General features: G+C 36.5%; 1 protein-coding gene and 1 non-coding gene across 2 annotated transcripts; both read left to right on the plus strand.

Moving 5' to 3' along the window:
• Positions 1-272: 272 nt before the first annotated feature.
• SCAND3 (SCAN domain containing 3) lies at positions 273-16,780 on the plus strand. Its single transcript, XM_065885987.1, has 4 exons — positions 273-692; positions 9,037-9,184; positions 11,331-12,826; positions 14,864-16,780. The coding sequence occupies exons 1-4, from the start codon at positions 273-275 to the stop codon at positions 16,778-16,780; spliced, it is 3,981 nt and encodes a 1,326-aa protein (XP_065742059.1).
• A 1,834-nt stretch (positions 16,781-18,614) lies between these two features.
• Positions 18,615-18,691, plus strand: TRNAT-UGU (transfer RNA threonine (anticodon UGU)). Its single transcript has one exon. It is a non-coding gene; the product is annotated as a tRNA-Thr (tRNA).
• Positions 18,692-19,757: the final 1,066 nt, after the last annotated feature.

The raw sequence follows: 19,757 nt of genomic DNA on the forward strand, positions 1-19,757 counted from the left end.
GCCGCTCAATCTGTGGTCCTGGAGCTTTAGTGAGTAGTTCTGTGCTCACAGTTTCCCGTCTTGTCAGAGAATGGCTACACTTTCAATGGAATTGCTCGAGTAACTGCCCTGTTGTCACCTAAACAAAATTTTTTTAGCTGCGTCTGTAATTTTTCTGGTCAACAGGGTTTTCTTATATCGAAAACTTTCCTGACCAAGAATTGACTGGGGCCTTCAAGGAAAATCTGCCTAGACCCTTGTTGGAGCGAGCCTTTCTCTGAGCTAAGCTAAGGATGGCGGCAGCCCCGGGGGCCTTCCCAGCCTTGGTTGGCCAGGCTTCAGAGGAACAAGGGGAGATTATCAAAGTAAAGGTTAAAGAAGAAGACCCTATCTGGGATCAGGAATCCTGCCTACAGAAGGATTTGTCTCATACCAGGGAACTCTCTCGTCAACGCTTCCGGCAGTTCTGCTATCAGGAGACTCCCGGACCCAGGGAAGCTCTGAGCCAACTCAGGGAACTTTGCCGTCAGTGGTTGAGCCCAGAGATACATACCAAGGAGCAGATCCTGGAGTTGTTGGTGCTGGAGCAGCTCCTGACCATCCTGCCTGAGGAGCTCCAGGCTTGGGTGCGGGAGCATCATCCTGAGAGTGGAGAGGAGGTGGTGACTGTGCTGGAAGATTTGGAGAGGGAGCTTGATGAACCTAGACAGCAGGTGAGAAATTGGGAGGGGCCATCTTCTGTGAAGAATTTGAGTGCGTGGGTCCAAGGTAGAGTAAGTGGGGTTAACTTCACACTGACGGCTGCAAATTCTGGTTCTGGGCATTATTATTTGATCACTGGTGCAGACGAATAGATTCATGCTTCTGGGATAACAATTTGCATGTCAGTGATAGCTGATCCTAATAAGGAGATGGTTTAACCAAATGGGAAACCTTGGTCTATTGCTTGCAAATGGAAAATATCTCTTATTTAGTGACTGTGAGATTAAGGTAGCTATCTCTTCTTACGATCCCCGCTACTTTTACCATATATGAAAGCAAATCAGTGCAGGAATATAAGGAATACCTTCTAGGAGAGACAAATAGAAAAGTAGTCTAATTTAATGGAAAATCAGGAAATGGTGAATCATAAGATCTGGGTTCTATGATAGGCTCTGTCACTAATTAGCTGTATAATCTTGGGCACACACACTTTCTCTGGACTTTGATGACTTCATCTGTACAGTGAAGAGATTAATTGCATCATTTTCTAGATACTTTTCAGTACTTGCAGTTGTTGCTATGTGAGCCAGTATTCTGTCTTTTCCCATCACACTAGAGGTTATTTTTAAGAGAATATACTTGCTTTCTATGACTGTAATTTTAGAACATTATGGATATTGCCAAACACTGTTACATTTCTATAATGTTACTATCTATACATTTATCTGAATTCTTTTTGAGTATGAACATTGTATGTATACAGTCTGATCTGTTAAAATATGTTTTTCTGGAATGCAGAATCTTTCATATGAGATTGGTAAATAGGAAAATAAGTCAATATAATGCTGAAATTGTGCCGGCTCATATATGAGTTTTCTCAGAAAGTTGATGTTTTGGGCCACCAAGTAAGAGCAGCTGAATGCAAAGTATATGACTATAGCTGAGTGCAGCAAGTTGTGAAGACATACAGTGCATAATGTCCATCCACTTCCATATCCTTCCTCTTGGCTCTCTTGGCCCCAGTCTCTGTTTTGGAAGCCCTTATGTGCATAGTTCCCTCCCATTTTGGTGCATTTTTTGCTAAACTTTTTTGTATTTCAGAAAATGAGCAAGGAAGGGGGTTTGCAAGTGCCATAGAAGCATGCTGGTGATAAAATTTATGCTAGTGAGCACAAAAGAAGAAAAGATTTAACAACTGAAGAAAAGCTCGAAATTATAAAATGTTTTGAAATAAATGAAAGAACATGTGACACTGGGTGTGCAACTGAAATAAAAGAGTCAACTTTACGAACAATTAGAGACAATGCTGGGAAAATAAAGTTATCTAGCTGGAACAACTTCCATTGCTACAAAATTTATTGGAAGAAGGCATAAGGAAATGGTAGAAATGGAACATTTGTTTGGATTTTATACCAAAGAAAGAAGCAATCAGAGGTAACCTTTCTCAAAATTAAAGAGAAGACTTTAGCAATACATGAAGACCTTAAGAAGAAAGTGGAAGATCCTGCAGAAGTGCCTTCATTTAATGCAAATAGTGACTGGTTTAGTGGCTTCAAGAACTGCTATGGTTTCCACATTATTAGGATCTCTGGTGAAGCTGTGAGTGCAGAGAAGCTGCAAAGACATTTCCCCAAGTGTTAAGAAATTTGATAAAGAAGGCTATAACCTGGATCAGATTTTTAATTTTGATGAAACTAGTCTCTGTTGGAAGCAAATGGCCTCAAGGGCCTGTATCTTGAAGGAGAAATCATAAGATCCGGTGTTTAAGGCTACAAAAGGTCAACTGACTGTGATGCTGGGTGGGAATGCCAATGGGAATTTAAAGCTAAAGCTTGTGTGATTTATCACTCTGCCAACCCACAAGCTTTAAAAGGAATTGTAAAGACTAGCCTGGGTGACTGCTATAAGTCTAGCAAGAGAGGCTGGATGACAGGGCAGGTATTTACTTATCGTCAAGGTGATGTTTTGTAGATGATTTCTTAAAATATTGCAAGAAGAACAATTTGTCTTTCAAAATTCTTATAATTCTCAATAATACACCAAGCCATCCTCCAGCAGTTGCTGAACTTTCTTCAATTATTAAAGTTCTCTTCTTATCTCCTCATACAACTACTTTACTCCCTGATCAGGGTGTGGTCACAGTTTTTAAAGCTTATTATTTAATGATAACATTCAAGGTGTTTGTTGGATCAACAGGGGGTGACAATGCACACACAGTTTTTGAATTCTGGAATTGATAGAGCATTAAACCTGCAATTGATAGTCTTGTAGAGGCCTGGAATGATGTCACCAAAGCCTGTTTGCATGGGGTGTGGTGTAAGAGTCTCCCTGATTTAATTTATGATTCTAAAGGCTTTGATCCTTCAGAAGAGCTCCCTCAAATCAAAGCAAGCTGTATTGCTCTTTCAAAGGAGGTTGGATTTGAAGAAGTTGAGAGTGAAGATATTGAGGAACTGCTGCAATCTCATGCAGAGGCTCTCTCTACACAAGAGCCACAACAATTAGATGCTGAGGCTCAAATGGAAGCGTTTAAGAGGATGGTGCAGTTCAACAAGCCACCCCACAAGAGCATTTCACTTCTCAGTTATCTTCTGCTCTAAGTATGATAGAAAAGCAGTTACAGTGGATAGAAGATAATGATGCAGAACACAGCAGGATTTTACTTCGTGGCATGAGGTCCTGTTTGGAGCCATGTTAGCAGCTTCTTTATGAAAGAAAGAAAATATTTAAGCAGCAAAAACTACATGTCTTTTTATAAGCCAATATCAAAGAAATAAAAACAAGATGATGAGCCAGAACCGTCATTATATTTTTTGTAATATCACTACATTTCTTGGAAAGTGTGCAAATGCTTGTCCATCCGAACTTCTGATGATGATATCCTCTACCCTTGCCTCACCCTTTCCTTACACCTCTTTCTAACAAGATACCATCACCTTTCAAAGTAAAATCCTATACTTAATGTAACATTTCTTTATTTAATGTCTTTTTGACTCTACTTGTACTTTTATTGGAATTTCTGTAGTTTTATTAATGCTCTCCTGACCAAGTTGTGTAGAATTTAAATAGTCTACCCTACAACTTTATTTTCTCCATAAATCCTGTTATTTTTTGTGCAGTTTTGCAGAAAGCATGTTTTTTCATGAGTTCATGTGTTACTGCATAGATGCCTGTACAGGCAGTCTCTTATCTCTAGCCAGCACACCTTTTCTCTTTGTTTCAAATAAACAATATTAGTTTTTTGCCTTAGGATGTACCTGTTACTTTAAAATTTTCCTCTTCTAGCTTTGTTGAAAAATGCAACCATTGGTAGGACTTGGTGTTTTGTCAATCCTGAGTAATGTTCAGGGTTATGCTCTGCTCATACTTGATAGTTTTTCATGTGACTCAGGGTTATAGAAATCTCCTAGTCTTATGGAATGTCAAGTTTGCATAAATGTTTCTCATTTTTCTTGTTTCTGTGTGATTTCTGAAGGGAGGGGGAAATGCCATTGTTGCAGACACTTTTAGCTGCCAACCCAGTATCTATTGTACACGCCTTCTTTCTTGCTTAAAAAATGTTGATTTTGTTCATGTTGGCTATGTACCTAACTAAATTTTCAGCTTTCCTTGTGCTAGAGTTAGCCATGCATCATAGTCTGGCCAGAGAGAAATAAGCATATTTTCTGGGAATTTCTGTAGAAGCTTTAATTTTCCTTATAAAATGGCACAGATGTGTTTAGTTCTGCCTTTTCCCACTTCCTGTCTTGAACGTCGATGTGATATCTGGAGCTGTGGTAGCCATCTTGTGACCATGACATGATGATAAGCATGAGGATGAATACCAATATGTTATGAATGGCAGAGCAGAAATATAAAGACAACTCGGGTCCCTTACAGAACTGTTAGGTATGTGAATCAATGCCAGCAACTGCCCTCCTCTGGATTTCTTAGCATATGACAAAAATAAACCCCTATTTGTTTAAGCTACTATAAGTTAGGTGTTTTAATTAATTGGGAAATACATGCATTTCTAATGAATACAGTCATATTTACTCCACTATTTTATGACCAAAATTTCTTATTAGATATCTTAAAAAATCAAATCTGGGAATCATATAGTGAAAGACAAATGACTTTCATAACCAGTTTGAAGTAATTTCAGCTTTGTGATTTGTTTTTGCCATCCAGAGGCACCCTTTACACTTTTGTGGTAAAGGCAGAGTGGAATTCCTCCTATTCCTTCCAAGACCAGGCCCACCTACCTTGGACTAGTCCCTCTAATGGAAGTAAGAAGAAGTAAGCAAGCAGAACCCAGGGAAGCTGAGGAACACAGCCAACCAGCCAATGTCCATAGAAGCGAATTCTAAGGGGATTATCTTAATAGGTAATAACAATGAGGTATTACTATATTATAGGTTCATCTATAGCCAGGGAGGATATCTGTGTTGCTTAGAACCCAAAACTTGAAAACGATAGAAAATGAATTTCTATCTACTGTGTTAGGAGAAAACAAAACTAATTGCTTACTTTTGAAAAGGATTAAAACACTGAACTGTATTCATATGTGTAAATAAGCGTGAAAGAATCGGTAGGAAAAACTTGAAGAGTAAAGAAGAGAGCAATAGTCTCATTCGATACTAACATACCATAAAGCCTCTTTAGGTAAAATTGTGGTACTGACACATGAATAGCTGGATCAATGAAACCATAGAAAGTATGAAAGTGGACTGGAGCACATATGAAAACTGAGTACGCAATATATGTGCCATCTCAAATCACAGTGGGGAAAATGGTGCTTTAAGTAAATGGTGTTGGGACAAAGAGATAGCCATTTCAAAAAGAAACACATGAAACCCATACCTCATACCATATTCCAGAACCAGAATAAACTCTAAATGTGTCAGAGATCAATATATAAAATTTTAAACATCCAGGAACTAGGAGGAAACAAGCATGACTTCTTAAAATAATCTGAATGTATAGAATTACTCAAAATCTAGAAGTAATATCAAAAACCTTTATTTCTACATGAAACATTTTTTTTAAATGCAGGACCAAAAAACCCCACAAGCAAATCAATATAATAAATTAGTGAATATATTTGCAAAATATGGCATAGGTATAAGTGAATCTCCTTAACAGAAATGCAATAAAAATAATCACGAGACATGAGCAGTTTTTTTTTTTTTTACAAACAAATGGCTATGAGAAGATACTCGACTTCAATCATAAAAAGAGCAAATCAAAACTATACTGAGGTGCCATTTGTCACCTGTCAGACTGGCAAAAATTCAAAAGCGTGACAACGCAATCTGTTGGTCTGACTGGGGAAACAGTTCCTCTCAAATGTTGCTGGTAGAAGTGCAAAATGGTACCATCCCTATGGAGGGGATTTTGGCACCATCTAACACATATTTATGCATTTACGATTTGACCCAGCAATATTGCTTCTGGGAATTTACTTGGAAAATACAAGTAAGAGACAACATAGACACAGTTTTTCATTGCAGCATTATTTGTAAAAGCAAAATATTGTAAACAACCTAAATGCCCATTCGTATAAGGGTGATTGAATAAACTATGGTGCATCAATATAATGGTACTATGTACACAAAAAAAAGCATAAGCAAGATATCTATGAACTGGTATGAAATGATTTCCAGATAATATTTTTATATTAAGTGAAAAAAAAGGAGGTGTAAACTACTATACAATATGAAAAAATAAGTATACACACATTTGCATTTAATTTGTATATGTATTATATACACACAAATATATACATGCAGACATGTGTGTGTATACGTATGTATAATGTTTTTACTTATTTTTGCAAAAAAAAAAACCAGAGGGTAAAGCATCAACAACAAAAAATGGTTTCTTATGGGAGTGGGGGAGAGTAGAATGCAGGCTATGTGAATGTGAGCAAGACTTCTCTGGATACATATATATATATTTTTATATCACGTAAATGTTCTCAGTATTTAAGAAACAATACTAAATTCAAAATGATAAAAACAGAAACAAATGAACTCAACAATATATCAAATTAACATAGTAATACAGAGGAAAATAATAATTCAGGTGGCTTGACCACAGTACTCTGACCATATACTTTTAGCGGGATACTGTCTATGGGCCTGTAAAGCTGCAAAGATATATTGAACTTTACTTAGTAGGTATGTTGTTGGAAGTGTTCTACAACACAAAGCATGGTGATTCTGAAACTCTTTTGTATTATTGTAGTTTAGAGCCAATGAGTAAATAATATATATACATTGTTATGAACTGCTTTTTTTTTAACTGTGGGAGAAGGAAGATATTAATATGGAAGATGGAAAGGTGAGGAAAATTCTATAGGTATTGAAGTTGAGTTGAATTCATGTTATTTTATAAAATATATTTACTAGCTTTATCCTTGAAAGGGCCTAGAGGAGATGACACCTATTAAAAATGAGCCTACTACTACTCAATCTTTGCTACTAAACATTGTTGTCCTCTAAAATGAATAAAAATTTCTTGGGAAAAAAAACAGTTGAACTAGATCTGGGACAGGGAGAATACAATGTGGTCCTTGTATTGTTTATTCTAGAAAGCTTGGATGTGCCAAAACCCAAACCAAAACAAAACAAAAACTAGTGGGGTCATGTCAAAAGGTTGCAGGTGCCAGATCAAGGGGGCTCCCACTGGCCAAATTTGAGACAGTTTGAGCATCAAAGTGAGTGAGGATGGAATGGATTATAAAATAAGTCTATAGTGATACTCAAAAAGAGAGACAGACACCAAAGTAGGATGGACAGAAAGCTCTTTACAGAAAATTGCTAGCTATTAAATGTAGAAGGAATTGTAAAGCAGAATTGTAGGCAGAAATCAATGAATGTTAAAACCATTGGGGAATAAGATAATTGCATAGTTCCAAATTATTACCAATTATTATTTATTACAGTTGGAAAAAGTATATTTTTGAATGGATAGATCTGGTAGTTACCACCTTAACTAAGTAATCAAATTTAGCATTATCTACAATAAAATAATTTGACAACTTAATGTAACCTGTGATGTGACACAGTAAGTACACATTACTTACGTAGTATTCTTCCAAAAATGTTCTTTCCCTGCCGCCAAGCAGTCGCGTGGAGGCTGAGGCTCGGGTGCTTTCAAGATTCGGCTCCATCCGTAACCCACCTCCTTGGCCGAGGAGGGCATTGCTGCTGGAGGTGTAATGGACGTTAATACTGCTCTGCAAGAAAAAAAATGATCAAATTAAAAATACTGGGTTTTTGTTCCTCAAAAAACAAAGAAAGAAAAAAAAAAAGTTTAACCAGAATCTACTTGTGAAGAAACAATTAGGCAAGTTCCTAATGTGCGATATTCTATAAGACAAGTGGCCCTGACTTTTCAAAATTTAATGTCATAAAAAAGTCAGGAAAAAAAAAAGTCAGGAAATGATTTTAGATTAAAAGAAGCAAAAGAGATATAATAACCAAAAACAATGTATAAATATTGAATGGATCATGGACTTAAAAAAAGCAAACATAAAATGCAGGTGACCCTTGAACACCTATGGGGGTGAGGGGTTAGGGGCATCGACTTTCTGCACAGTTGAAAATAGTCCTCCCTATACATGGTTCTTCCATATCTGTTTCTGCATATGCGGATTCAACCAACCAGGGATCGTGTAGTATTTACTGTAGTAGTTACTATTGAAAAAAATCCGCCTATAGATAGTCACCCAAGGGTTCAACCGATGTTGTTCAAGGGTTAACTGAATGTATGGGGACAATTGGGTAAATTTAATTATAAACCGAGTACTAGATCATTGGTGTAAGGAAGAGATAAATGTTTTCTTTTCACCCAACAGTTATCCACTTTGATTGGCTTTTTTTTTCTCCCATCCATAACACACTGCGCTAATGTTTTCCACATTTGGTCTAAAACAACTATCAGATTTCTTCCTGGGTTTAACAGTTCAGTTAGTTCCTATTAGATAATTTGCATACCCCCCCAAATATTTACTTTTAATTGCTCACACTGAAACCCATTTACAATTTTCTTCTGGTTAGGAGGAAAATTAGGAAAGATTCCTTTAATGTGCTTCCATTGTTATTCCCTAAAACAGAAACCACGAGGATGTGTATCAACTCCTGTTCAATGCAGACAGTTTCTGTTGTATGGCTCTGGCTTTATTCGTCCCAGCATTTTTTATTTCTCTCCTTATTCTATCTTGCACTCCTCTTAAGAATTCAATGAAGACTTTTTTTCTTCTTATATCCATTCTGTTTCAGTAGAAGAATGTTATGAAGTTTAGCTATGGTTTGTGCAGTGATGTGATTAATATTATATTAGTTTCCAAATGTACCTGTTTATCTGCAGGTCCCACAGGACACATACGGGCAGGAAGTTCCTATGGAAGAAATGACTCTTCTAGATACTGCAAAGGCGTCCTTAGGTACCCATCTCCAGACTATAGAGGACGGAATGGAATGTGAATCTCCAGAGCCACATGCACTTCAAGATAATGGTGAGGATAAGTTAGTCTTTGGAAGGAGGATGAGATTTGGGAGGAGGGAAGTGTCCATTCATGGAAAGCTTATGAAATTTTATTCCATTGCAGCTTCTACTGAATATGGCTGAAGGAAAGGTCAACGAGTGTAGTGGAATGCTATTAAAGAAGTTGAATTAAGCAGTCATGCAATAATGTAAAAAATAGTTGAACACAAGATTTTTCATGGATATTTTGCAATGGAATTAAGTACCTATGGATAGATAAATCAGAGATGCCTCTGTATGTAAATGCTGATCACTTGTCAATGTGGACATGGGTCCCATTTCTGTAGCCTCTGCCCCCAATTCTTGTTACATATGACTGTTTAAGACTTGGAAATACTACTTCGATATTCTACTGAAGAAAATGGAATTTCTGAAGTCTATGTCCACTAGAGATCTAAGGACTATTAACAGTGTAATGTGTGGTGGAGGCGGCAGCACAGGCTGGCCTAGTTATGGAGTAGCTGTCTTTTCCCAAAGGCTTAAGTATAATTGATATAATTTTCTTTTTTTCTTTTCTTATAACCCTAGCAACTCCTTATTCTCTGCTTATCCTAGACCTACTAACATTGATTGTGCTAATTTCTGAAGCTCATATTCTCAGATTACATATTCTGAAGCTCTGGTTCTCATTCACGCTGCCCTGTATTTCTTTCCTCCCCCCAGTTTATCCTTGTTTACCTTCTGTTATGTTCATGGCTCCATAGCATGATGCAAAATGTATCAGTGTGGAAAGAAATACTATCTATATAATGGTCTTTTCAGTCACATTTTGAAATACCACTTATTGTGAGTGTCGTCATCCTCATTATAAAGTTAACAAATTTTTATCCAACACTTTTTTTTTTGTGGCCACACCCAAGGCTTGGCTTGCAGGATTTTAGTTCCCCGACCAGGGGTTGAACCTGGACCACACAGCAATGAAACCACCTGAGTCCTAGTCACTGGACCACCAGGGAATTCCCTATCTGACACTTTTCTATGTAGTAATGTGTTAGATAATGGAAAAGATACTGGAGGAAAAAGTGATCCCTGCTTCTTTAGAAACTTACAATCTTGTTAGTTCTATGAAACAGTTAAAGAAGAAAGTGCTACAGTGCTAGTTTGTGTTGTGAATAAATTATGTCCTCAAGAAAGGAGAACTCACTGTAAGCTTAAATTAAATGATCAGGGAAGTCTTGTTGGAACCATTGAGACTTAAGTGAGGCCAAAACACACAGTAACATATTAATTTGAAGTTTTGGAAGTTATGAACATTTGAGAATGATTTAAATTTACCAATTCAATATTTGTTATGCAAATTAGTAGTATAAACAATGTTGACTTGAGAGAAAGTATTTTTTCCAAGCAGCTGTAAGACTTTAGAGGTGATATGCTAATTCCAAATTATTCTTTTTGATTTTTTCAAAATAGTTTCCTTAAGACTAGCCAAATTTGATTTATTCTAAGTGTTTCTGTTATTATGAATATTCTAAACATTTATTTTAATGTGCTATATTAAGTCAGAGCGTTTTCACTACTTCAGGTTCATCTGCTACTCTTTCTTTATTAAAATCAGTAATAAAAAAAAATCAGTAATAAGATTATTGGTATTGGGTTTATAGTTTCACAAGCACCGAAAAGGAGCTCATGCAAATATATGATGTTGAAACTTCAGCCCCAAATGTTGCTATAACAGCTAACCTGACTGAATAAAACAAAATGTGGTATAGTCTGGGGCTTTAAAAATATCTATGACTGTATTTCTGAGACTTCTCTAGCCAAAAAAAAATGTCTTGTGTAATTAATAAATAAATGAAAAAATAATAACATCAGTTTGCTCCCTGTTTTACATAAAACAGTGCTTTACTTTAAGGCTAACCCTGGATACTGCTCTGGAAAGTCACATCCTGGCTTTCTACTCTTTACTATATCAGAACTCTTTGTTCCTGGGTTGAGTTCTTCATTTACCCTCTCTATTCCTCCAAAGGTAGACTCCCTAACCAAAATTGTATTCCCCCTCTTGTGTGTCCATAGCATCTACTTATACTCCCAGCTCTCTCTAGTGGCTACCTGAGCAATATACATATTTTAAATTATATTCCCAAATAGTCTAACTGATTTTTTTCTTTATATTTTAGGGTCATTTTTGTGGCTTTCCATGATGTCTCAAACCGTGGGTGATGATAACTTTAGTAGCTTAGATACTAATGAAGCAGAAATCGAACCAGAAAACATGAGAGAAAAGTTCTTCAGAAGCTTAGCAGTGTTACTGGAAAACAAGAGTAATAATACCAAGATATTTTCTAAAGCAAAGTACTGTCAATTAATAAGGGAAGTGAAAGAGGCTAAGGCCAAGGCAAAAAAAGAATCAGTTGACTACCGTCGCTTGGCTAGATTTGATGTGATCCTGGTACAAGGACATGAGAAGCTGATTGAGGCTGTAAATGGGGAAACAGATAAAGTACGGTATTATTTACACAGTGAGGATTTATTTGACATACTGCATGATACACATCTCAGCATTGGACATGGTGGACGTACCCGCATGGAAAAAGAGTTACAAGCAAAATACAAGAACATCACAAAAGAAGTTATAATGCTATACTTGACACTCTGCAAACCATGCCAACAGAAAAATTCAAAACTCAAGAAAGTTCTAACATCGAAGCCAATTAAGGAAGTTAACTCAAGATGCCAAGTAGATCTTATAGACATGCAGTTGAATCCTGATGGGGAGTATAAATTTATCATGCATTATCAAGACCTTCGTACAAAGTTGAGTTTTTTGCGGTCATTAAAATCTAAAAGGCCTAAAGAGGTTGCACATGCTCTTTTAGATATTTTTACAATTATTGGAGCACCCAGTGTTCTACAGTCTGACAATGGGAGGGAATTTTCAAGCCAGATTGTCAGTGAACTTAGTTATATTTGGCCAGAACTGAAAATTGTCCATGGGAAACCTCAGCCCTGCCAAAGTCTAAATTCTATAAATCAAACTAATGAGGATATCCAAAATCGGATTATCTCCTGGATGCAAACTAACAATTCATCACACTGGGCTGAATTTTTGTGGTTTATTCAGATGACCCAAAATCAACCCTATCACAGAGGCATGCAACAGACTCCATGTGAGGGTACATTTAGCTCTGAAGCTAAACTGGGCTTGTCTCATTCTCAGCTAACTGAAGAACTTATTGCCAGCCTGAACACAGAAAATGAATTGGAACAGGCCGACAAGGAATTAGAAAATACTCTAAGAGCCCAGTATGAAGAAAATATTGAGACTGGAACAGATAGTAGTGATATTGAAGAAAATCTTTCTATTTCTCCTAAGATAGCCCAAAAAACTCCTCCTGAAAGCAGACTGAATTTTTTATCTTGTGTAGTTTGTGAAAAAGAATGCACAGGTGTTAATAGTTGTGTATCATGTGATAGAAACGTCCATGCAATCTGTGGAGTGCCCTCTCAACGTGAGACTGATGGTTATCACCATAGAATAACTTGTAGTCTTTGCTATGAGACCACTACAATGAAAAGGAAACATGATGAGATTCCAAGAAGTTTGACTGTTCAACCCTCCAAAATGTTAAAGCCATCGGAGACACCATTTTCATCAGACAAAGTAGGAGACTGGGTAAGAGTGAGTGTCTGCTGTAGATCAAAGCAGGGGAAGAGCTTCATACTTTACTGTGACCATGATGAGTGAGAAATTTTTGACATGGCGTACTAAAGCACAATTATGGCCATCTTGTGTATATTTTCTCCAAAGAAAGGCCAATTACATTTAATGTCCTCCCTCCACTCCTTTTTTCAAGTTGGAAGTTATAACCTTGGATGCAGCTTTGTTTATTGTTCTGGGGTGAAAAACAGTAGTATCTCTTACTTATTTCTGATGTCAGGCATTTCTTAGTGGAATGAGAAAGCTAGGGGATAAATGGTATGCATGATGGTATGTTTCTATAGAAGGATAAATTTGGGGACAGATGAATTTAATGTTATTTTGTTTTAATTATATGTGAGTTTGGGTTGAGGGGTAAGCTAAGAAAGGGCATCTCAGGTCAAGTGAAGAAATATTTAGGAAGGGCAGGGGATGATAAGTTTGGTTGGGAGATATGGATTTGTGTTGGGAAAGAGTTTGGTTTTCTGATTTAAATGCAGAGTGTGAAATAAGACCAATGAGGCTAATATGTGTTCAGGTAAGTGTTTTGAAATGTGAAGCTTACACATGATTTGGGCCAGTGGTACTCAGAGTTTGTTCTTCAGACTAGTGCTGGTCTGCAAACTGTTTATACTAGTCCATAATTAGGTAAGTACACAAATTTGAGAGTATTTGGAAAGTTACAACAATTTAACATTGCTGCAATGCCCAAGCACGTGATTAATGAACTCATCTTTTCAAATAGAATATTCAATTTGGGTGTTAAACTCTCAAGGTGAGTCACATGTGGTAGCAGCTCTACATTAGTCAAGCACAATAGGTTCATATTAAAATGTGTGATATAGGGGTTCCCTGGTGGCGCAGTGGTTGAGAGTCCGCCTGCTGATGCGGGGGACACGGGTTCGTGCCCTGGTCCGGGAAGATCCCACAGGCCGTGGAGCGGCTAGGCCCGTGAGCCATGGCAGCTGAGCCTGCGCGTCCGGATCCTGTGCTCCGCAACGGGAGAGGCCACAACAGTGAGAGGCCCGCGTACCGCAAAAAAAAAATGTGTGATATGCTATGATTAGCTTGTCAGCTGTAACCCAAAAGTGTATAAAACTCTGAGAAAATGTAAGTATTTATTTATCTTTATAACTTAATTTAAAAATCATTTTATATTTTTAATCAAGCCTAGTTTTGGGGTTTTTAAAAGTTTTTTAAAGTATAGTTGATTTACAATATCATGTTAGTTTCAGGTATAAAGAACAGTGATTCAGTTCTATATATATTTTCTTTTTTCAGATTCTTTTCCCTTATAGGTTATTATAAAATATTGAGTATAGTTCCCTGTGCTATACAGTAGGACCTTGTTGGTTATCTATTTTATATATAGTAGTGTATATATATTAATCCCAACCTCCTATTTTATCCCTCCCCTCCTCTTTCCCCTTTGATAACCATAAGTTTGTTTTCTGTGTCTATGAATCTCTTTCTGTTTTGGATATAAGTTCATTTGTATCTTTTTTTTTTTTCAGATTCCACATATAAGTGATATCATGTATTTGTCTTTCTCTGGCTTATTTCACTTAGTATGATAATCTCTAAGTCCATCCATGTTGATATATATATATATATATATATATATATATACCACATCTTCTTTATCCATTCATCTTTTGATGGACGTATAGGTTGCTTCCATATCTTGGCTATTGTAAATAGCGCTGCAATGAACAGTGGAGTGCATATATCTTTTTGAATTAGAGTTTTCTCTGGATATATGCCCAGAAGTGGGATTGCAGAATCATATGTTATTTTTAGTGTTTTGAGGAACCTCTATACTGTTCTCCATAGTGGCTGTACCAATTTGCATTCCTACCAACAGTGTAGGAGAATTCCTTTTTCTCCACACCTCTCCAGCATTTATTATTTGTAGGCTTTTTGATGATGCGAGCCTAGTTTTTGATTTCTAGTTTAACATTATTAAAGACAAAAGTAAAAATTGTATTATTTATTTTTAATTCTAATTTGCAGATGGAAAAACAAGCTTCACTGGACTTTTTTGTGAAGAAAAGACATACCTTTTCTGAATATGGCAGTAGTAGTAAAAGAATTGGTAACAATGAAAGTCATCCTGAGGAAGTGAAAACCAAGAGAGTTCATACTAGCTTTACTCGGAAGTATGATCCCTCATATATTGAATTTGGTTTTGTAGCTGTAATTGATGGTGAAGTGCTGAAACCACAGTGTATTATTTGTGGAGATGTACTGGCTAATGAAGCAATGAAACCATCGAAACTTAAGCGGCATCTATATTCAAAACATAAAGAAATAAGTTCACAGCCAAAAGAATTCTTTGAAAGAAAGAGTACTGAATTGAAAAGCCAACCAAAGCAGGTGTTCAATGTTTCTCACATAAACATTAGTGCTTTGCGGGCTTCTTATAAAGTAGCACTTCCGGTTGCTAAGTCTAAAACACCGTACACAATTGCCGAGACACTAGTGAAGGACTGCATCAAAGAAGTTTGCTTAGAAATGTTGGGTGAATCTGCAGCAAAGAAGGTAGCGCAAGTGCCACTTTCCAATGACACCATAGCACGACGTATTCAGGAACTGGCAATTGATATGGAAGACCAACTCATAGAACAAATAAAACTAGCCAAGTATTTTTCACTGCAACTTGATGAATGCAGAGATATTGCTAACATGATAATTCTTTTAGTATATGTGAGGTTTGAACATGATGATGATATAAAGGAAGAATTCTTTTTTTCAGCCTCTTTACCAACAAACACAACTAGCTCAGAACTTTATGAAGCTGTGAAGAATTATGTTATCAATAAATGTGGTTTGGAATTTAAGTTTTGTGTAGGAGTGTGTTCTGATGGTGCAGCTTCCATGACAGGAAAACATTCTGAAGTGGTTACCCAGATTAAAGAACTTGCACCAGAATGTAAAATAACACATTGCTTCATTCATCGAGAAAGTCTTGCTATGAAAAAAATATCACCTGAACTAAATAGTGTGCTTACTGACATAGTAAAAATTGTGAATTATGTAAAATCTAATACGTTAAATTCAAGATTATTCTCTTTATTATGTGATAATATGGAAGCTGATCATAAGCAACTGTTATTGCATGCTGAGATACGGTGGTTATCACGGGGAAAAGTTCTATCAAGAATGTTTGAAATACGAAATGAACTCTTAGTATTTCTGCAAAGCAAGAAACCAGTTTGGTCCCAACTTTTCAAAGATGTGAATTGGACAGCCAAACTTGCTTATTTATCTGATATCTTCAGTATTTTTAATGATCTTAATGTTTGCATGCAAGGAAAGAATGCAACATGTTTTTCAATGGCAGATAAGATTGAAGGACAAAAACAAAAGTTAGAAGCTTGGAAAAAAAGAGTTTCTACAGATTGTTATGACATGTTCCATAACTTAACAACAGTTATCAGTGAAGTAGGTAATGATCTTGATATTGCATATCTGCGAAAAGTTGTCAATGAACATCTTACAAATTTGTTAGATTGTTTTGAATTGTATTTTCCATCAAAAGAAGATCCACGCATAGGAAATTCATGGATACAAAATCCATTTCTTTCATCAAAAGATAACTTAAGTTTAACTGTAACCCTACAGGATAAGTTGTTGAAGCTGGCTACTGATGAAGGATTGAAAATGAATTTTGAAAATACAGCATCACTTGCTTCATTTTGGATAAAAGTTAAAAATGAATATCCTGAGCTTGCTGAGATTGCTTTAAAATCTCTTCTTCTGTTCCCCTCAACATACCTCTGTGAGACTGGGTTCTCTACATTAAGTGTTATTAAAACAAAACATAGAAACAGTTTAAATATACATTATCCCCTGAGAGTAGCGTTGTCATCAATCCAACCTAGATTAGACAAATTAACAAGCAAGAAGCAAGCTCACTTATCACATTAAATTTTTAAAATACTGATTTATAAGGTTTTAATTCAAAGTATGCATATAGGCATTATGGAAGTGTGAAAAGTTATGATTAAGTTGACAATTCTCTATATAAATTGCCTGTATGTAAACAAAAGTGTACAGTTTTTATAATTCTCTTATTTTTCCCCGTTATATTTGTTATATTTATTAAGATATAATTTTAAATCTGTTCATTCTAATATTAAAAGATTTGTCTTGTATTTTGTATGTCTTTTCATTATTGCATTTTATTAGGATATTAAGATGGTAGGATGACTTCAGGAGGGGAATAATTTCTTTGAAATGACAGACTTCATCAGTGAAGGGAAGTGAATTCAAGGGGTGGAATTAGAATTTGAATGCAAGGGAGGGGGTCAGTAAGATGTTAAGTTTGTTAAACTGATCCTGGGTGGTTTGGTTGGAAGTTGATAATAAGTTTGTTTTGTTGGTGTATGTTCAGATGCAGTGTTTAAGTGGGTAAGGTGGGGGAAAGCTATCAATGCTTATAAAAGCTCAAATGGGAAACAACCCAAATGTCTGTTCACAGAATAAAATGTACTGTTTATTCAACAACTAGAATACAGTAGTAAAAATGAGTTATTGTGGAGGGAATTCTGGGGTGTGATGAAATGTTCCATCTTGATTGTGGTGGTGTTTACTATTAGCCATATGCAAAGTTGTCAATCAGGGTCCCAGATGAGTGTTATCTGGGTATACAGGAGACTGCTGTCAAGAACTACCTTGTTCTTACTCCTCTTAATTGACTGCAATTTCATCTTTCATCCTTTCTCCTACTTCTCATCCCAAATACGTAGCAACAATAGATTATATTGACTGAATTTCCACAGCGCCCACACTAGCCCAGCTTATCGTTACCAAAATTGATACTCATGTTTCCCAAACTATGAGCTTAAAAGCCACAAAATTGAATACTTTCAACACAGACAAGGAGGAGATGACCAAATAAAGAAAATTTTTAAAAGAAAAATCCCGAGTTTGGCAAATGAGAAACAATATTGGATGGTAGTTGTGATAAATTATTATTATTCAAAAGTATTTACTGCCTCTTCCTGGGCTAAGATTATACTGCCCCACTCCACAGATATCAGATTTGACTCATTTACTTCACTCTGGATAATGAAATGTGAGCAGACCTGACATGTTACTTTTGGGCACAAAACAAGAAACAGTCCTTGATTTGCCATATCTTTTTTCTTCCTCTGTCAAGATGCCATCAGTGTTTCAAGTTGAGGTGGCTCCATTATCCTGGGCGGAGTCATGATGGACAAATAGCAGGAACAGGGTATCTGTTATGGTAAGCCACTTTTATTCTTGGGGTTGTTTGTTTCTGCGGCACTGCGAAAATGCTGTACTGACAATGTGATTGAATTAGCACCAGAAAATGACTTCGTCTTAACTCCAGTGGTTCTTTGTCTGAACAAACTTGAACAAGTCCTTAAACATTTTTGGAGTTGAATATAAAATAAAGATGATAATACGTTCAGCATTTGGGGTTGTCACTGATGTTCAAAGAAGAAATAAATCCAGAAGCTTTTGGCAAATTCTAAAGTACTAGAGAAATGTAAGGTATTACAATATTTTCACTCAAAGTCTGGACTCAGACGTGGTGTCTATGGCATCATTTTAGCTTCTGTGTTGCTGTGAGGCATAGTAATCATCACATTGTCAGGCCCTTTGTTCAGTCACTGAAATGTGCACAAACTGCATATGAATAAGACAGAAAAAGAAGATATGAGGATATTTCTCAAAAGAACAAAGAAAAATGATGAATTCAATAAAAGTTACTTTTGAAACCCACTCATTGCTAGGTTCTGTGGCTTAGTTGGTTAAAGTGCCTGTCTTGTAAACAGTGATAGATCCTGGGTTCGAATCCCAGTAGGGCCTCCTTTGCACATTTCTTTAGCCCTGAGAAGGGATGAGGAAATTGTCCGTATAAAAGTACTACAGTACCCCCTGCCTCCTCCTGACTCCGGAAAAAGTCAGAACCCTAAAAATTAGTTTAAACTTCCGCAACTCTCTTCTTCCCATCACAAAAAGGCAAGTGAACTTGCGAGGGCCATTTTCTGGAGAAATACAGATAGTTGTCCCGGGAGGGGTTCAGAGAAGTGTCGAATATGCACATTCTTGCCATTTGCGACAACATGGATTGACCATGGCTATCAGAGGGGAGGGTAGTGGAAGGATGAGTGAAATAGGGAGATTAAGAGGTACAAAATTCCAGTTGCAAAATGAATGAGTCATGGAGGTGAAATGTACAGCATGGGGAATATAGTCAAAAATATTGCAATATCTTTGTATGGTGACAGATGGTAACTCGAGTTATCATGGTAATCATTTCGTAATAAAATATCAAATCACTACATTGTGCAACTGAAACTAATATAGTGTTATAGGTCAAATATACTTCAATTAAAAAAACTTTCCATAAATAAAAGAAAACCTGAATCAACATAAAAAATATTTCATTAGCCCCACTGGCACTAGCATTTCTACAGTGTTGAAATAGAGTCTTGCATTTAACAAGTTAAATGAGTTTGTTGGGTTATAGATAATGGTTTTTCATCTATCTTTTTATCTAGTTTGTTATATTTTTTTCCCATTTTCAGTTTGTCCATTTATTTTACATGTAATTCCAGATATGTGGAAATCACATATGCTGCTTGCAAAAGTGTTTGTAGTAAAGTCACTTGCCGTGACTCAGTTAAGTCCACTCCTAAGTACACATCTGTCTTGCAGTCATTCAGCTGAAATGAAATGGTCACTGTACCCAAATGATTCAAATGGCAAGACTGATAATGCTACACATGCACCAAGAGGATATGAAAATGTTTATCACTCACATAATGACGCTCTCTGGGAGAGCAGGGGAGGCTCACAGGTAAGTCCAAAAACAGCTTGGAAGAGTAAGGAAGCGTGATGGGCTTTGGCTTTTATTGGGTTAGAGGGTGGG

The sequence above is a fragment of the Phocoena phocoena genome, chromosome 10 (assembly GCF_963924675.1).
Source record: "Phocoena phocoena chromosome 10, mPhoPho1.1, whole genome shotgun sequence".
In the NCBI taxonomy this organism is placed as follows: Eukaryota; Metazoa; Chordata; class Mammalia; order Artiodactyla; family Phocoenidae; genus Phocoena; species Phocoena phocoena.

Coding starts and splice junctions, on each gene's coding strand:
- SCAND3 (XM_065885987.1), top strand. CDS start 273: ATGGCGGCAGCCCCGGGGGCCTTCCCAGCCTTGGTTGGCCAGGCTTCA. Junction 9,185..11,330: donor ACATGCACTTCAAGATAATG/GTGAGGATAAGT, acceptor TTTATATTTTAG/GGTCATTTTTGTGGCTTTCC. Junction 12,827..14,863: donor CAGACAAAGTAGGAGACTGG/GTAAGAGTGAGT, acceptor TCTAATTTGCAG/ATGGAAAAACAAGCTTCACT.